This window comes from Piliocolobus tephrosceles, chromosome 10 (genome assembly GCF_002776525.5).
Source record: "Piliocolobus tephrosceles isolate RC106 chromosome 10, ASM277652v3, whole genome shotgun sequence".
Classification (NCBI taxonomy): domain Eukaryota; kingdom Metazoa; phylum Chordata; class Mammalia; order Primates; family Cercopithecidae; genus Piliocolobus; species Piliocolobus tephrosceles.
In genome coordinates, this window is record NC_045443.1 from 100,027,943 (window position 1) to 100,048,326 (window position 20,384).

At 40.1% G+C, this 20,384-nt stretch overlaps 1 protein-coding gene across 6 annotated transcripts in view; it reads right to left on the minus strand.

The window, feature by feature from the left end:
* Positions 1-17,924, minus strand: part of IGF1 (insulin like growth factor 1) — an 83,418-nt gene extending 65,494 nt beyond the window's left edge. For 2 of the 6 annotated variants that reach the window (XM_023188992.1, XM_023188674.2), the window contains exons 1-2: positions 17,598-17,924; positions 12,966-13,122 (exon numbers count right to left, since the gene is read on the minus strand). In XM_023188992.1, the coding sequence (XP_023044760.1) occupies positions 12,966-13,122; positions 17,598-17,660 (220 nt within the window). In that variant the 5' untranslated portion in view covers positions 17,661-17,924. The other 4 variants (XM_023188834.1, XM_023189067.2, XM_023188911.1 and 1 more) reach the window with 4 other exon arrangements.
* Between the last annotated feature and the right edge of the window lie 2,460 nt (positions 17,925-20,384).

Sequence of the window (20,384 nt, forward strand, 5' to 3'; positions counted from 1 at the left end):
CATGCTGAAAATGGTTTCAATATGATCCTGTTTTTTCACTCAATAGCCATTGATTGAGGGTGTCCAGCCAAAAACAATGAGAAAATGAGCCAACAATAGTCTTACCCTTTGACCATATTAGATAAAGTTGCAGCTGAAATTTGTTATATGTTTCAGGAATAACAACGCATCCATATGGAACATATATTTGGCAGTGTGGCAGCTGATGAAACCAGGAAAATTATACAAATTATCAATTGCTCGCTCCCAAATTACCCCAAAAAGAAATTAGATCCATTTTCAGTAGCTTTGCCTTCAAATTTCTTCATTCTATGAGTCACCACTACCTTCTGCCAAACTAAATATGTCTATGAACGGCTGGAAACTTTAATGGAAAGAAACATAAAACTCAAACTACGTAGGAAAATTTAAGCTTCTTCATGGAAGACCTTCATGGAAGACTAGCAAGTCAGGAATGTGTGAAGACAGACAACACATGGATAATACCTTTTGTTTGGGGTTGCTTCTGAGTCAGCGAGCAATACAACGTGCTGGTGTGACTTCAAATTAAAATCAGCTCTTTCCTTTATTTCTTTTGTAAGCCTCCAATCTCTCAAACTACTAGGGTTTATTAAGGTACACAGTCCGACAGTCAGGTTGGTCAGATTTGGGATAAAGAGACTTCATGATGTTATCCAATGGATGGTAGAAATTAGTAAATGAAGATTTCATGAATGGTTAAGAGCTTAATTTTCTTGAAACTATTCTGAGGTGTTACACCAGAAGCATATGACATAGCAGTTCACTTTGAGTTTATGGACTGTGGTTATGAGCACTACCCTCAGATGAGTTTGTTGAGTTTAAGTTTAAAGGGTCCAGCTGTGCAAAGAGCTCTGGACCAAGCGTGAGGTGACTGAACTGTAGCCCTGGCTTTCCGACCAGTAGCTCCAGCTTTTCCGACCAACTTTTGTGACCTCATGCACATGATGTTTTTTCTGGACCTCGGTCCCCTCATCTGGGAAGTGAGAGCACTGGACCAGATTGCTCTATATGGTTCTTTCTAACTCTTTAATTTTTCAATTCTGTGTTGGCAAATAGAAACCATTTGCAGTGTTCTCTAAGGGCTGGTGCTCCAGCTGTGATTCATACATTAGCTAGGGATGTACCAATTGTTGCATACCTTCCCTTGCCCACCACTATTCTTATTAAATAACTCAGATAGACGTAGAGAGGAACTCAGTGGAGGTTCTGTTCTCACTTTCATAAGTAGACCTTACTGGTGAGGGTCTAGTAGCCTTTGAAAATTACCTATTGACTAGAATTAGCTTAATCTTGAGCTAGGCATTTTCAGTGGAGCAGCAGTGAAGAGGTCCCAAGAGGTGACATCTAAAGTATACTTGTTGACTTTTTTCTCCTGTATCTTCAATCTAAGATGCAAAATGATGGCAGTAGCAAATTGTAAGTCATGGTATATATTCTAGGAACTGGAAGAAGGAAATAGCTTTTGGAATGACATTTTCAATATCAAATCAAGAAATTGTATTTAGTGCTCCGTATTAGATGCTGTGAAAAACAGGGAGGGGGGGAAGCCCTTAAAACTTAGTCTGTGTTCTTCTGAAAATGCTCAAGATAAAATAGAGAGAATGAAAATTTACAGTAGCAGCAGTAGCATTTGATTGTGTTGTTCAAAAGTGTTGCAAGTGCATCAAATGTTGTGTCTCTGGGAGCCATGGGATGTGAGGCCCCTGGGATAGAAGAACCACAGAGTCACTGATCCATATGGTGATAAAACTCACAATTTTGATTTCATGAAAGCCATTCTCAAACCAAAAAATATTAATTCCCCTAAGTGAGACTGTGATAAGAAAAGAGTTTGGATGTACAACTTGAGAGTGCAAAGATACTTTTTCTGATTAGTGAGTACATTTCCTCTGCTGAATGCTGCTTTTTGAGACTAAGCAGAAATCACCAATAGCTGACTTGAGAGAACAGGAATCTTTTGCCTATATGTGATATCTCTCAGTGACTACCCAATCACCTCATGGAGAACAACAAAGTCTTTAAGCAAGCTCAGTGTGGTAAAATGATAGGCCCCATCTCTTTGCTGCTTCTCCCAATGAGAGGAAATAAATGGTGATACTGAGTGAGCATTCTGAGGATCCATTAATTAACTCTTGGGTGGTCTCAATGTAAAGTGATATGTGAACAGGAGGCAGCAACATGCTTTTCTTTTCAATTAATGAGGTTGAGAAGATATACTGCCAAATTAACTTTTCGAGATTATAATTGTTGCCTAAGGTTTTATAGAAGTCAAGCCATTGATCTAATTTGTGAGCCATGATTAGGGATACAAGGCAAAAAGCATCCAATTCAGTTCATCAGTCGTGACATATTTGGATGGCCCTTCGTTTCCAAAGCCCTACTACAGCTGAGCCTCAGAACAACTCAGAGGAGTATTTTTATTCCCATTTTATGATAAGCTATGTAAGGCTCAAGGAAGTTAAGTGACTTCTCCAAGGTCACAGAACTGTTCAGTAGGGGAGCTGGGTCAGGCCCAAATATGGAACTTCTGACTGTTTCTGAGCAATTGAATAACTGTGATAGGACTCAGGAAAGGTATAAGAAAGAAGGAGAGGCCGGGCGCGGTGGCTCAAGCCTGTAATCCCAGCACTTTGGGAGGCCGAGATGGGCGGATCACGAGGTCAGGAGATCGAGACCATCCTGGCTAACACAGTGAAACCCCGTCTCTACTAAAAAAAAAACAAAAAACTAGCCGGGCGAGGTGGCAGGCGCCTGTAGTCCCAGCTACTTGGGAGGCTGAGGCAGGAGAATGGCGTGAACCCGGGAGGCGGAGCTTGCAGTGAGCTGACATCCGGCCACTGCACTCCAGCCTGGGTGGCAGAGCGAGACTCCGTCTCAAAAAAAAAAAAAAAAAAAAAAAAAAGAAAGAAGGAGAAAAATTGTGGTTATTACCTTTGAACCAGGCTTTTTCACTTGTGAGGAATTGAGAGTTTATTTATTATGTGTCTGACAAGGGGACAGCCACATATGTTAAGGTCAAAACAAGCGGCTGGGTGTGGTGGCTCATGCCTGTAATCCCAGCACTTTGGGAGTCCAAGGCGGGAGGATCACTTGCGGTCAGGAGTTCGAGACCAGCCAGGCCAACATGGTGAAACTCCGTCTATACTAAAAACACAAACATTAGCCGGGTGTAGTGGCACATGCCTGTCATCCCAGCTACCTGGGAGGCTGAGGCGGGAGAATTGCTTGAACCTGGGAGGTGGAGGTTGCAGTGAGCCGAGATCATGCCACCGTACTCCAGCCTGGGCAACAGAGCAAGACTGTCTTGAAAACAAAAAAAAGATAACCAACTTCTTTTTAATTTGCTCCAAGTGGTCTCAATCAAACTTCTAAGCACAGGGTTCTGCTCTGAACCATTTCTGCCTGCCCTTCCTTTTCTTACTAAAATACATGAATTCCATGGCTACAAGGCAAAAAAGAAAAGGCCTGCAAAAGGTTTTAAATAGGCTATAGGAAGAACTTTTATTTTTCAGAGAAAAGCTTTCAAAACCACAATGACTCTTCTCATGGCTTGCTCCAGGCAATGGACCACAGGCTCTGGATTAAAGAGTGACTGAGAATTGATGTATTACTTTCACTTACGGTCTTCTAATCTCTCTAGTTGCCTCTCTTCTGGAGATTTGTCTAGTCTAGGAATATTGACTGGGGGGTGATTTTGCCCCCCAGGGTACATTTGGCAATGTCTGCAAACATTCTTGATGATCGTGACTGGGAGGAAGGGACTGCTGGCACCTAGTGGGTAGAGGCCAAGTACGTTGCTAGATATCGTATAATGCACGGGGCAGCTACCTCTCCCAGCAAAAAACAGTCTGGCCCGAAACGTCAATAGTGCTGAGGCTGAAAAAGTCTGTTGCCAATGGTGCTTGGGGAAAGTTGAGTGAGGAGTGTGAGAATAAGGTAAGATTTTAAAACAGTCTGGGCATGGTGGCTCATGACTGTAAATCCAGCACTTTGGGAGGCTGTGGCGGGCAGATCACTTGAGCCCAGGAATTTGAGACCAGCATGGGCAACATGGTAAAACCCCATCTCTACAAAAAATACAAAAGTTAACCGGATGTGGTGGCATGTGCCTATTGTCCCAGCTACTGGGGAGGCTGAGACGGTGGGAGGATCACTTGAGCCTGGGAGGTTGAGGCTGCAGTGAGCTTTGTTTATACCACTGCACTCCAGCCTGAGCAACAGACCGAGACCCTGTCTCAAAAACACAAAAACAAAAATGAAAAAAACCCACATCACTTAGTCTCATAAAGAGGTTGGGGATAGGGTCAGCAAGGAGGGAGAAAGAAAAATCTATAGTGTCCTTAAATCCATTTACTCCAGAATTCTAACTGTTGGTGCTCCTTTCCCCAGTTTTATAGGTAATCAGGAGTGGGCTGCGTGTGGGTTGGCTCAGTGCACACTTTCTAAATCATTTGCCTCTGATGAAAGACCCATTTCATCAGGGTAAATGGCACAGAGGTAGTACCATCTTCCCAGCAATACTCTCTGGATTGCTCCTATGTCTGACAAATTTTCAAAGTTTAAAAAGGTCCCTCAAACAGCCTTTTAGTACCTCATAAAGATCAGAGATGAAAGAAGAAAAGCAGAAGAGATTCATAGAGTATTTGCTTGGGAGTCTGCAAAAAAATCAGGTGTAAATTTCTTTTGGCTTGGGACAGTCAGAGAAATCTCCAGAAAGAAAAGCTGATCCAACAACTCGTCAGACTGTTTCAGATTTTCCGGGAGCGCAGCTTTGCGAAGTCATTCCAAAGCAGTTCTACCAAAGTTGACATTGGAGAGAGTGACCAAAGAGTCAGAATAGTATAATATACAATAATAGTCAAATTATGACCTTAAGTGGACTTGGAATGCCCGAAGTACATATGAATGCTTTTCACACCATATAGGAGACAGGCAGGGAATTACTTTAGTTTGTACAAATTTCCACAGCAAGGGAATAAAAGGGTTAACCTAAGTCTCAGGTGAATTTATTGAAGGAACCAACAAGATCTATGCTCATTTGGATGAATTTGATTGGAGACTTCTTCTGGTCATTTTAATTTACCAGGTAACTGTGACACAGACATGGCTAATTGCTGCTAAATGGAGGAATACTGCAGTGGGATCAGAAAACAGAATGACAGTATCTTCTCCCTTCGTCACTAATTAGCTGTGTGACCTTGCACGTGTCACTTCTCTCTGGATTTCAGTCAGCCTTTGGCTAATTCTTATTATTATCATTTTCATTTACATGAATATATGGGGTAAAAGTGCAATTTTGATACATGACTAGATTGCATAATATTGACAAGATTATTTTTCTAAAGGACTTCTAAGTTTGTAGCAATCTTCAATTTTATTTTCTTTGAACAATCAAGTAGTCTTAAGAGGGAGAGATTACAGAGATGTATACTTAATCAATAATCAGGTTCTTGGGTATTTCCTCCCCTCTTTTTGACCCTTCCTTTTTGGGCATGGAAATCTTTATTCCTGCATAATGCCTGAGCATTTAATGCAAAAGATTTTAATTTAAAAGAGGCTGTGTAGTCTCTGCTGGTTGCACAGTTTCTCTTTGTGTCTGTGCTGCTGATGATCAAATATTGCAAAGCCATTAATTACCTTAGGACCAATGCAGACGGCCATGTGCAAAGGTTCTGGCCAGTTGCAGAAAGCAATATGCCAGATGTAAAGTTAAGTGAAGGATTTTTCTTGGTGTTTAAGGTTCAGTGAAAAAGTAAGAGGGGCAGCTATGCCAAGAATGAAAAGCCAGAGCTTGCCAAGTGCTTCTTTAAGTGGCTTTAGCCAATGTGAGACTAAACAATGCATTAAATAGGCATACAACTTACTGCAGTTAGGGAATTGCATGTCAAATAACACCTCTTTGCTATGTTTTAAACATGATCTCACGTATAGATAAAGACAAACAAAATGCTGTGTTGTCATCTCCTTAGTCTAACAGCTAATAAGGCCTGGGGGTTTGAACTTTCCAGGCAACCTAAAGTAATTCTTTGGGATGTCTCAGGGAGAGGTGTAGGATGGAACTCTGCCAGGGCAGCAGCTCAATGCAAAAACGATTTTTTGCCACCATGGGTTGTCAAAGACGTCTGGCTGCACAAAAGAGCAAAGCCCTTGCAGGCTTTTATTGAGAACAATGAGACATCTCCTTGGGAGAGACCTTGTGGCCATTTTCACTGTGTCTGAATCTTTGGTGTGGGCTGTCAAACCAGAAGGAAGGCTGCTGGAGAGATGAAGGCAGCTCTAATGGAGATCTTGGGCAATGATGGCATGACACAAGATGTCTGGTCAAGGTACTGGAGGCCCATTGAAGTAGCAGAATGCCAAAATTCTCTCCTGCATCCAAAGTGTCTCCCCTACCAGCCACTGAAGATAGGATACATTTCAATACCAATGGTCTTCAAACAACTGGTTGAGTAACACCAGCAAAGGTGGCGGTCTTGCATCCCAACCACTGGCTGCTCCCACATCTCCTTTTATAGTCAAGTTGGGGAAGTTTCTTCCTGTCTGGATTATGGTGTCTGTGACCACCTCCCATTACTACCACTCTAAAAGCACCCCAAGAAAAAGTTTAGTCCAATTAAACAGCATTTTTTTAGTAGGTCTGTGAGAAAAACCAATGGAAGAAATAGTTGCAAGTAATGAAGCACTTGAGGTTTGCAGGAAGAGGAAGAAGATTTGTAGTTGGCCAGAAGAGAAGCTCCCCAGATCCTACTGCATATCCTGGTGTACACAGGTGAGGTGCAGTGTTCTGTCTGAATTCAGCCTGCAAAGGGTCTTGTACAGCAGCAACCTCTAATCAAAGAAGACTTTTCTTGTGCATCCTGAGGAAGTTTTCTTAGCATTTCCTCAATTTTTCCAGAAGCTAAAATATAGGGTCATTAAATGGATATCTCTCTCATGCCTCTTTTCAAGGAAGTGTTCAATATCAGTTTAGTCATCCTGGGATTCTTGCTCCTTATCTCCCATAAGACTACCGGGATTTGGAAGTATCTCCCTATGCTACACACTTTTTGGAGGCAAGAGAACTTAGCTTTGTTTCTGGAACCATTCAGTGGGGTAAGTTACAAAATGTTCATGTCTCACATTTCTCATTTGTCCCATGAAGCAATAATCTTTGCCCACCAAGACTGGGGTAAAGACAAAGTGAGAGAGCTGACACAACTGGATTTTGAAAAAGTAAATATACTAGATAAACATGACATTCTTCATGTTATTATTACTAATACTACTACATAATTCTTACTACTCATAATAGATTTTTAATCAGCTGCCTCCAAGGAGAGAAAATGAGTGTGTAATTAATTGGGCAGTTCATGTACCTCAGCATTGGCCACAGATTCTGCAATTGATCTCAGAAGAGAATAATTAGGTGTAATAGCTCACATATGTGGTGCTTACTATGTGCCAGGCAATATTCTAAGTTAACATATTCTAATATAATGATAACTAATTTAATCCTAACACCAACTCTATAAGGCAGGCTCCATTTTACAGATGAGAAAATTGAGGAACAAACAGGTTAAGTAACTTGCTCAAGATCACTCACCAAGTAAGTTACAGAGCTGGGGTTCAAACCTGAAGTGTTTGGCAACAGAGGCCATGCTCTTGGTCTTGAACCCTTCGCTCTCCTGTGTATAACTCTCCCTCAGGAGGGAGATGGTCTCGAAGGGCATTAGTATGTCAGAAACAAATGCAAATTATTTTCTAATTTTGCATCATTTTCTTAGTGGTCCTATGGTTGCAGAGACTGGTCCTTTACTATTTAAAGATAGTAGCAAGCATTTGGGGTCAATATAAAAACACATTGCTTTTCTTTAATAATATCTGTGGCCTATTAGCTTAGTGGTACTAATGAGGCCAGGGTCATAAGGTCAAACCCCACATGTACCAATTAGTTTCAAAGAGAAAAGCTTTCCCACAGCTAGTGACTGTACCCCTAACTTTGACCAGCTGTCACACAGACACATAGCAGGCCATCTAAGGGGTACCAATAAAAGGAATGAAAATGGTGCAACTCAAATCCAGCCCCACTCAAAATAATGCTAATGGTGGGTGAGTGTGATGCCAGATTCCCCGATTATACACTCTCTTCTTTAATTGAAAAGGTAATAGGCTGGGAAGAGGCTTTTGGTGAAGGTTTAGAAACCTGTAGATTCTATTTGTCCCCTCTAATTTAATAAAGGGCATCTAAAAATGAACATACTCACTTGACCTCACAGTCAGGAGAGTGAGAGAATGTAAAGATGAGAACTGTTAATGGGTCTATCCTAACAAAGAAAAATGACAGTCTGTTTTCATGAGCCATGTGCTTCTTTGGCTCCTTGGTCCAAAAGACCTGCATGTATTTGGTCATATCTAAGCTTCTATTCCATCCCCGAGGGGTTGAAATCCAGCTTAAAGCAAAACAAAACGAAGAATCTGGCTCCTTTTACTTTGAGTGGAATCTCCTATCTCTGGGGACCAACAGAAACTATGTAAATAAGATAAAAGAGACTAAATGTTATTTGGTCACTACTTAAATCCAAGGTTCTTCTTTCTTGAAAAGCACCAGAGCTTTGTTAATTACAACCTAGACTATGAGTCTGTTAAAGTTAGAAGAGATCACTTATTTTAATAAAATTCCCTTGTTTTATGGACAAGGACATTTAGACCCAGGAAGTTTAAATGCCTGCCAAACAGCTAATGAATGACAGGTCTGGGAGTAGTTTTCTGGACCGTATATATCAAAGGAAAGAAGCTTGACTTAATAATAATAACCTAGATCTAAGAAGGTTGTTGCAATCAATAACAATGAAAGTTCGTTGTAAAGTTTCACTTAAAGGCATTACAAAACAGTCTGTTTTAACACATGAAGAATGCCATTCATTTATTCAGACCTGTTCTTAATAACTATACACTGGAAGTATGTTTTACAAAAGCTATAAATCCTGAAGAGCTGAAAGAATATCCAACTTTCTTTTCTAATTGATTTACTTCTCCATTTCCCCAGACCGCCAAGGTAAAGCATATACAGTTTATTTAAGGGACTGTTTATAGACTCTTAAAACTAAAAAAGACCCCAGAAACTCTCTTTCAGTTGCTGTTAATTGAAACCATCCAAGATGGTTGGTTGTCTGTCAATTTTTTAAGAATCTCCAAGGAGAGAAATTCCACAGGCCCATAGCAGCATGTTAAAATGGTTAATCACCATGGCTGTCAAAAATTATATCTATGGTAAGCTTCACTTCTCCTATTTCATTTGAAGCTCTTTTTTTTCTTGGTGTTTTTCATGCAAAATGAGGTTGTAATGAGCCACCCTTTATAAGGGCTCCATCAATCTAGTAAGAAAATCACTAGCTCCTTCCCAATGTGCTTTCATCTCCATTATGCCACCATTTTTCTCACAGGACTACAAGAACACAAGGCTAGCTGATAGGCTCTCCTATCTTCCCTGTGATGCATAGGAAAGAATGAGTAATTAGCTCTTCATTGGGTCTTTCATTTCATAAAATGTCTAGGGAAGCTGCATTAATTATACATGAACTGTTCCATTTATGATGGGATAATGTTCACAAACAGATAATCTAGAAGGTTGCTTTCACTGTGCTGTAGTGGAACTTGGGCTTGAAGGGAAATATGAGCTCATTCACATCATTGGGTCAATCTACACACAATAAGCATTACAAAATATTTTATTCAGAACAGTTCTAATAGAGTTAAAAAACTCTCCTTGTTAAATATTGCAGATTGACAAAAATGATAGATATGGAGGCAATTTTCTTTTAGATGTTTGAATTTCAAACTAAAATCAGAAACTGCTTTCTACAACTAAAAGAATTGTACTTCCAAAATAGATTTGAAGCAGTTTAAAATAAAAGGCACAGCCACAATCAAACTTTGAAAATAAGTGTAAAGAGAATAATAAGAGTCAACTGACAGTGTATAGAGGTGGGGAAGAATGCTTCCCTCTAAAAAGTATTTCAAAGACTGTGCTTAGAGCTGACTTCTCCACACACAGTAAATCTCAGGGGATGAAAAGGAAACTGAATGAAATTTGTTGACAACAGTTAATGCCTGTAGGAATAATTGGCTCAGACACAAAACAGACATCAATGTAGCTTGGGGATGACCAAAATGCAGCAGCCTCTAAGTGATTGTTAGTATATATTTTTTCAGTTCCAAAAAAAAAAAAAAAAAAGCAGTTTTATTAAATAACTGGATAACCATGAGGTGAGAAGTATTGTCCACAGTATTTGACAACCTTAATTCTTGATGATTCTTAAGACTAAGATCCCAAACAAGTAATTCCGTTCTATTCAATTGGATTCAACTGGATTCAATTCAATTCAATCCTGTCAGTTCAACAATCAAATATGGGCAGCTACTATAGCATCCAGGCAATGAGCTAGACACTTGGATTCAAAGGTAAATAAATATGTCCTTTGGCATCAGGGAGCCCATTGACAGGGTATTATTCTTGGCAGGGTAGACCCTTGTAAGGTGAGACCACAAATGGAACAAAATATTCAGGAAAAACATGAAGGACATAATCTATTCTCCATGGTTATTTTTCTATTACGACAATAATACTTAGTTGCATTTTTCTTTTACCACTCAACTCAACTGTAAGCCCCTTGAAGTCAAGGTCAATCTCTCATTCATTTCTAGGCATCTCATTCATATCTCATCCAATGCTTACACATAACAGATGCTCCATCAATGTTTTGAATTAAATTAAAATAATCTAAATGGATTAACTTCTTTTGGGCAAATAAGATTGTCCAGTTGATTAGAAAGTTAACAGAATGCTTTTGTGCATGAGGGTATGTCGAATTAACATAAGTCACAGAATTCTAGAAGGCAAAACTCATGACACACATACTTTCAATGACAATACTGACAACATATGATTTACAAAACCACTTCCTAGCTAAAGTCATACAGTAAACATCAAGATTTGCTATATATAACATTTCCTTTTCAAGTTATTTAGATACAATTTTTAAAAATTTGCTGAAATTTGATTGTTGTACTAACAGAACAAGAGAACCTGGAAATTGGTTTCCATTTTAGTTGTCCAATGTTCTTAAGTATCTGTGCAAAAACATGTAAGTATCATACCATTACTTAGGAACAATCATTTTTTCCATTCTCATTTTTCATCATTTAATGCAAACATCATAGGCATAGAAGGATCCAATTTTCATGCACTGTGCATGGAAATTCTGGAGCATGTCATGTTGAACATCACAATTCAACCTGGCACGTAACAGAGGACACTTCTAGGCTTGGCAATTACCTAGTGAACTGGATCAAAGGAAATTGCACAAATGGATTATCAAGGGGAATAAAAGTCCTCTTGGGCATAATAAATGAGAAACACATTTTCATTTTTTAAAAAACTGAATATCAGTAGCTGCAAATTATAGAATAATTATGACCCACTGTTGGATCATATGATGTCCCACAGTTATCTTCCACAGGGTATTTTAAAGGTAAAACAAGTCTGCTATTGGAAAACCACTCACCCAATGCTCTCATTCATCTGCTCTGCAACAGAGAACTGGATAGAATTGCTTTATTGCCAGAAAAATAAATGAGTTCATTCAATTAAAACACTGGCTGGAAGCAAATAGTGGGAATTTGCCTATTCAAATAGTAGAAGGTACTTCTGATTCTTTGTCACTAGTGATTTAAAAACTATTTGTTGCCAAATCCACTGCAAGTACTGATCACCAATCCCCTCACAAGCCTCTTCCTTCCCATCTCCCTTACTGATCTCCAGACCGGTATACACAGGCCACCCTCTACCCTGCCAGTCATACACACACACCCCACCTGCCTAGGGAGAAGCTGACATTTGGGAAGGATGAGAGAGACTTCAAGTGTGTGAGTCATTACAGGAGCTATTCAAAGCATAGTGGGTAACTGAGGTAAGCTGTCTACACTGGAGGGATATGAACCTTTAAGAATGACTCATGCTCAGTTTCCTGGAACTCTCTAAAACTCCAAAGAATTATAAGGAATGAGCATCTGGCTTTAAATATTTTGCAGCCCTATACAGTGAGATAGATGCATGGGAGCAAGATTCTTTAAGTGATCAGTTCTCATAGGAATCATTGACTTTTGCTTGTGTATATTATTTACACACCTTGACTTGGCTGTCTACTTTTCATTGGCTGTTGACTTTCTAATCACCTAAGAGCTACTTAAGAGATAAGTGACCCTGTACTTGTCAGAGACCCTTTTCCAGATGGTGACATCATTGAAGGGTCCCAGAGAAGAACTATGCCAAAAGAGAGCAACAACAAAAAAATCAAGGTCAATTGGCATAGAGGGCAAATTCGTATGGCATTTCAGTTTGCATTTAGAGACAGTCTATGTATTTGCAAACAGTCCTGCCTTTAGGTGGAGTTCACCTTCTGTCTGTTCATGGTGATTTCATGTTGAATGGGGACATCTAGGATATGCCCTTTAATATTTTTTCCCAGATCCACATGACTGGAGAGTCCTTACTAGTTTACTCCAAATCACATGGCACTTAAAGCAGCCCTGCATGTGTTCCATATGTTTATACGTGCAACTATAGGTTTTGAAAACAAAAACATCAATACCTCAGGGCTATTTTTTCCCATCCTTTCATTGAAAGGAAGGAAATAGTGAGGGTAGATCATAATAGTTGAAAGAAGGCTTAGCAGGAAGTAGTTAAAGACGAATTGTAAAGGAGGAAAATTCCATCCTAGATCTGCAAAACCTGCCAAAGCCCCGCCGAAACACTATGCTTACTTTAAGGTGAGGAATCTCAGAGGCCTAGGATGGTTGCCAGACACGGGCAGTCATTCAGTTATTCACACACTCCCTGCGGTTGTAAATCCACAGAGCTGTACACGTTAGACTTGAGCAGCACAGTGAGAGGGAGGGCTACTTACTGAAATAAAAGCCCCTGTCTCCACACACGAACTGAAGAGCATCCACCAGCTCAGCCCCGCAGAGCGTCTCTGGTCCAGCCGTGGCGGAGCTGGTGAAGGTGAGCAGGCACAGTGCCAGGTAGAAGAGATGCGAGGAGGACATGGTGTGCATCTTCACCTGCCCAAGAAACAGAGGGAGGGTCAGGTTTCTTCCTTGGTCCTTGCAAGGGGAGTGGGGTTGGACAGAAGTGCATTGACTCCCACGATTCCACGACTGTCATTAATCAGGACTACCCAGCACAGAAGTCAATAAAGTACATGAGAACCCAGTGGGAGTTGTGGATGGAGCATGTCTCGGCATCCAACAACCTATGTTTATTCTCCTGGCTACTGTGGATCCTTGGAGGAGTCCTCTCTGAACCCTTTCATTATGGGTTCCTATTTCAGTGAATTGAGGTAAAATATCTAGAAACATTTACTATGGAAATGAAAGATGCTATTATTACAGTGGGATCCCATATCACTCTGAGACCCTGGTAGGACTTTTGAATTATCAAAGATTGTGCTCAGTACATATCGGGGCCAAATAAGTTTTGTTAATTTAAATTCTCTCAATATTGGCCATCCACAGATGGTACATGCATTCATTATTGAGCAGAATATTTTTAACCAAAACATTATTCCCTATTTTTGACTAAAAATAATTTATTATGGCCAAAAAATGGCTTTTGACAATACTATATATCATCATAGGTTTTTTTTTTCCTCTCTCTTATTATGAGAGGCAGAGAGAGATAGAGAGAGAGAGAGAGAGACACTGATTCCTTACCTGGGGAGTATCAGCAGTTGACACAACCACAAATAGAAGAAAATAACAGAACCAGAAAAAAATACGAGAATCGAAGAATGAAATTGGCTCTAGTAGAAGCCACTCCTGCATTCTAAAACCCCTGGCCTCAAGTCCAACATCAAATCAACACATTTTGAGAATCCTTTCTGTGTGTTTTTATTTTATTTTTAGTCACAGGAATTCTGGCTTCATCGCTTGGAGGGACTTATGTGTCATTGTATCTATTTTATAGCAAAATATACCAAGGGACCCCTGGTTGGCATGACTTAGTCAATGATAGACAGCCAAACGGCAACCTTGCCAAAAGCAGCAGGCCTGTGGCTCAAGTCTCCATCCTCACTCTGAGTAGTAGAAACCATGCTAAGGCAATCATTAAGTTTTTCCATATTGTTACTTGTGGCACAAAGATGTGGCTTTTTCCAAGAAGCCTCCCAAGGTGAGTTGTTTCACTTCTCTCAGATGCATCTACTTTCAGCATCATGGGAAGAATCACTGACAGGGTGTTAGGTGAGGGGCCCTATTAAAAGGGTTGTGGAGTCACTCTGTAAGCTATAATTATAAAAAGAGGCTTTTTTGAACCTCACAGTAGTGGCAGGTCCATTCAACCCCATCACTTTTGAAGAAACAGTCATTTATTTTCTGACCACCCTCCTTGCCCTCCATGGACTCTCAATTTAATGACTATATATCAGTGGCAAAATTTCCCCCATCATTCTAATGAAGATTTCCATTTTTGTAGTCAGACCTTCACCTCAGCAACTGAAGAAAAAAAAAAAAAACCCAAACCCCTGTCTCTTGTTAACAAAATGTAAATATTTAGTTAATGGTTGTAAAGCAGTTGAAGATGAAAAGCGCCCTCTATTTGCAAATGATCATAAATAATGGACATAAGATAGAAGAGGAGGTAAAAGCTCAACTGAATATTTACTGCATTTTTCTCAACAGGACCTCTACGTGGAAATCTTCCACCCCCCTACATAGCCCAAAACACTGGGACTGGAAGAAGCAAGTTATCATCCAATTCTCATTTTTTTTCTTTTTTTTTTAGTTGTAAAATTAGTGGGGTTTTCCTGTTCAGTATTTCCATTAGAAACCTCAACAAATTCAACCCAACCGGACCTCATGGCATTTTTCAAAAGAACAAACCTGTGACTGACCTTGCAGAGCATACCCCCACACAGCGGGAATGGGCCAGTTCTAGAAAGTATGTTATTCTACCAAATCCTATTTCTCCACCCCTCCCTTCTTTGTTGAGTTTATAGCAATGCTGAAGTCTAAGCACCTGCAATGGTAGATGCCTTCAAGTTCTTCAGTTTTCGTGAAATCCAGGGAAAAAAATTACTCAAGTTATAGCCTTAGTGAATTTCAAACTTCATTAGATGTCAAAACTATATTTTTAATAGTGAGCTCTAGTATAACACATTTCAGTGCAGCAATACATATAGATCTCTAGAACTTAAGAATTTCATATTTTTTAATAGATTTTTCTTTTCCTTTTTTTTTTTTTTTTGCTGAGTTATAGCGTCAGATAAATCTCAGTACTTATAGTTCTAGGACAAGATAGAACCTCTAGTGCATTTTCTTTTAGTTTAGGGAACAGTCCAGTACACCCACAGAGAACCAGATCATTTATCACATTATGTTCCCACAAGGGAAAACAATACCGAACTTGCTTAGGAGTTAAACGTGTGAAACAAGTGGTCCCATATGTTCATTATTTCCTTGGCCTTTTATTTTGCCAAACACAAAAGAAATGAATAGAGAGAAAGGAAAGATATGATAGAAAAAAAGGGGAGAATCAGAAAGACATGAGAAAAAAAGAAAAAAAATCAGAAAACACTTTCTCAAAAATCATTCACAAACCCAAATTTTACAAGTTCTTTCTTTTTTAGAAATTTTAAATAAATGGAATATTAATTGATTCCAGATGTCTGGGCTACAATGAAAATGCCCTGTAAAATTTGAGGACAACAGTCATAAGAAAATACTCACTGTAGGTGTAATCATTTGTGTTTGTTCCAGGTCTTTTACAGCAGGTCAGGGTGGGTATTATGAGGCCGATGTGAATAGAAAACTGAGGTCTTAAAAACATGTGCTGCTTTGTGGGTGGGGTTTGTGAAAGCATCTAGTTACATTTGGACACCCAGGCAGGTACGCTATGAGCCTGGGTAAACTGCCTTTTGTCCATTGAAACAATGAACAAATTGCACAGCTGGGATTTAAGTCAATCTTTTTTCCCCAACCAAGCCACCTATTTCCATTGTATGCCTATTGTAGCCGCCCAGATAGTGACCCAAGCTCCAGTCCACTCCCTTACTCCCTTCCCCCGACTCACTCACTTGGAAATACCTTGAGACTCAGAGTACAATCAGTTTGTGAGTTCTGCCTCTGGGCAGGACACCTTTACTCACTGAGTTACATGTGAAAGGCCACGCAGCTCCCTCAAACCACTTCCTGCTTCAAGTACAGAAAAAAGTAACAACTTATTAAGAGCTCCACTTCTGAAGTGTTCAGCATACACAGCATGAAAAGTGCATTTGGAAACAATTTTCTTAACTTGTAATTAACGCAGAGATAACGTTCCACAGCCTCTTTTATGATCCCCTAAGTAGGGAGACAAAAACTCCAGCTGCTAGATCACATAGTATGTATGCACAGTGACGTCATTTCTTTGAAAGCAAGGTGGCCTGCATGTGTTGACATCTCAGGAACAGCAGAATCAGGTGCCTGACAAGGGTGTATCTTTAACTCCCAGAGCCACTTACTTGACTATGGAAAGTCCTAGCGGTGAAGTGTTTGAAAGTAGCAACTGAATGCTGCACTAAGTGGCAGAGACGTCTTATGAATTGAGCCCTCAGGCAATTGAATCGGTGGAGCCAGTGACAGCAGCTTAAAAGCGCTTGCAAATTGAAAAAAACACAAGTCTTCAAGGACATAATTTTGCTGAGAATGGAAACTAGAACTACGGCCAGCAATCGGAAACGAGAAGTCGGTGCACCGACAGCAGCAGCCAGATTTACCTAAAGGGACTTCACGACACCGAATATAAAATCAGAGTTTTACAACACAAAACCCCAAGTCCCAACTCTGCCCATGAAAGTCCTCTTCTAAACAGAAAAGTTGGGCGAGCAGCTCTTAGAAAGTTTCTGCTTTCCATATACAGTATGTATTTGTTTAAATTATGCAAATATGCAAGGTCAGCAAGAGTTGTCAAGGAGTTCTTTTTTGGAAGAACAAATTACACTTTACTCTAACTTTAACTCTCTCTCTGAGCATAAGTGCAGAGTTCCGGGACCTTAGCTCCAAAGATCATATTTAAAAGCTTTAATATCATCTAAAATATAACTCTTCATATATAGCCTGTCTTGTAAATAAAGTCCTGATGAGTTACACACACAGAGACACACACACACACACACAAGAACATGGTCTTAAAAATAAAACATCTGCACCTGCAAAAGAAGAAAAAAATCCCCAAGTTCATATCCACGCTCTATAGCCCTTAGCCATAGACAGGATTTAAAGGAATCTTCTATAATGACACCACGGAAGCCCTGCAGAAGTGGAGGATTTAGCGTAAGTACCTTGCAATAGTTTCTACTCAGACAGATATCTGTGCAAATGCATTCATCTCCCCGAGCTATTTTTCAGATTCCACAGAATTGCATATTCAGCAATTTATAAATAACTCCCAGTTCCGAAACAATGAAAATTTTAAAGTGAATAACAGTTCTAGGCAGAAGCAAACAGTACACAATTTAAATAAAATTCCCCAATGACTTCAAAGAGTAAGAAATATTTACCTTCAAGAAATCACAAAAGCAGCACTTAAATAATTGGGTTGGAAGACTGCTGATTTTTCCCATTGCTTCTGAAGTACAAAGTCTGAAAATGAATTGGTTAGCAGGAATAATGAAGCAAAAAGAAATCCAGAGAGATGGGAGATGTTGAGAGCAATGTCACATTTCAATTTTGAGGACTTTATTCCATTGCGCAGGCTCTATCTGCTCTGAATTTAGCAGTGACAGTGAGATTTAGCAAACAGAAGAGGGATTTAGAGAAAATCCTCACATTTATCTACAAAACACAGACACTGTAGACAGGAAACAGCTGGGGGAACATTTGCCTTCTCTCTCTCTCCCTCTTCTGGCAAAGTTATCGAGTAAGGACTTTTTTGGGCATGGTGACAAATAACATCATACCTTTGCATTTTAAAACTAGAGCACAGAAGCATTTTTTTCCCTTAAAAGAATGTGTGTTAGTGACAGGGTTAGCAGACATTAAAATACTTATGCTGCCATAGAAAATAAGGATCTGTTTTCTGATTAACTTTCTGCTGGGCGTGAAGACACACACGTCTGCTCATACACCTTACCAGTATTAAAGGAATATACATGGGGGATGGGAGAGCAATTTTACATTCTAGAGCAAATGCAAAATATAAAACAAAAAAGAAAGAAAGAACGATAAGACCCTCTCCAGCAAACTCTAAATTTTAACCCCGAAGTGACTGGGGTAAAGTAGATTGGAAGACAGCACTCGGGTGACCCCTTGTCCTAGTTGCCAAGTGAGCGGAGTGATCTCATTTCCTAGAACCTACGGAGGGGCAGGCAGCATCCGATTGGTCCCTTTAGGACACTGTCTCATACTTTCTCTCCTGCGATGAGGCAAAGACTATGCCGAGCTGTAAAAACCAACTGAAATAGAACATTTTTCTTTATTCTTTAACTAGGCTGCCTGTCACTGTCCCCTCCCTACCCCACCACTCTGGGAGAAGGGGACCTGGGGGCCAAACAATTTTCCTGTTGTTTGAATTTTCCACATAACTCAAACCTGTGTGTGTGTGTGTGTGTGTGTGTGTGTGTGTGTGTGTGTGTGAGACAGGGAGTCTGTGTGCCAGAATGTGTTTTCTTTCTCTGATTTTTGTGTATTCTAAATAACACCAGCTGGCTAGCAATACCCTCTCAAGGGTTATGATGTCATTCAAATCCCTCAACTGGGTGACTGGCCGGCAACATGGTCCAAGCCAGCTGTTTTGCTATTTATAATGTACACTTGCCTTTGCCATTGAGAATTCAGTTCTGATCTTTTGTTGATACAGTGTGTACCTATTTCCCTTTGGTTTTGTGAAGCAGTAGATAAGAAAGTGGATTATAAAATAAGGTTGCAAAAGCCCAGAGCAGACATACCTCTTTCCCTAGAGAGCTTTCCAGGCCTGGTTTCCCAGGAGTGGTAGAAATAACCTGGACCTTGAATTTTTTCTTTTCTTTTTTTTTATTTCCCACATGACTCTCAGGGGACTGACACATCAGCTGAAAACAGAGTTCTGCTTGAAATCCTACTCTGGCTCTTTATGTTATCCTGGGGCCAGAAATTTGTTTGTAGAAGTGGATGCCCTAACAAAAAACAAACAAACCTGTTTTGTTTGGAAGGGGGTTGGGTTTGTTTGGGTCTTCTGTGTGGTTAATACCTTGTAGCAATGTTTACCTTTCAGAAATCAAAGTTAGAAATCTGGAATTATGTTGTGTCAATGGTGCACTATGTTCAGCAACATTTTGTGAGCTCTACTATGTGCCCAACTACACACATCCCCAGGAAAACAAAGAGGAAGAAGATATGGTCAAGTCCCTTCAGGGGCTTGCAGTTGAATGTCAGAGACAAAGAGGAAAACTTCACAGTCATGTGATGGGCATGTGCTCTTTTTAAAAACATGAACAGTGCACAATGAGAGGGAGTGACACATTCTCTGGGAAGACAGGGGAGTAAAATATTTTGGAAAATCCAAAATGAGGGAGGCAAACTGTGTCATGAGAGGCTTTGGGGTACCATGTTGGGAAATTTTAGTGGATGGGATTTGACCCAAAGAGTATACTAAGAGGTATCATCAAGAGGTGGCCCGGTAGGTGGCCCTGGATTATTCTTCATGCAGGGATTAGCCACATGTGCAGCTGTGCGAGTAATCCCTGCATTTAAGAATAATCCGTGGCTTCCTTTAATAAGCTCTCCTTGTGCACTTGATTTACAACAAATCTTCTTCTTTTCTGCGGTTTTTGTGGATCACACCCTTTCTGAAAAATGTCTATCCTCTTATGGACTTTGATGATGTAGATTGTATGGAACAAAAGAGCTGATCTCACCTGTCTTCCAGATGAGAAAGAACCTCTTTAACCAAGTTGGGAGAGTCAGACACTGGCTGGAGTCTTGGTGCTAAGTTCCTTGTTCCAACATTGGGCACCATTACAGGTGAAGGCCAGGGCTTTGTTTAACCCCTTCCCACTGCAGTTTTAGCATACTTTAATTGTTCCAAGATGTCCTAGAAGCTAACTATATGTCTTCAAGTCTGTCACCCACTTTGATGTGCTCTCTTGACATGCTTGGTGCACAGATAACCTTATCCACAAGCATTTCATATGAAAGGCTGTTTTGGGGACAGATGCTGTACTCCAGCGATATTGACACACTGACTCACAGTCTCTCGGTTTTATAACCCCAATTACCCTTAAAGGATAATTAGGTTTTAATTTATGTCCCAGTTTTTATGTCACAATCAAAGAAAACTGAAATTTCAGTGAGTCGTAATTGTCATCAGC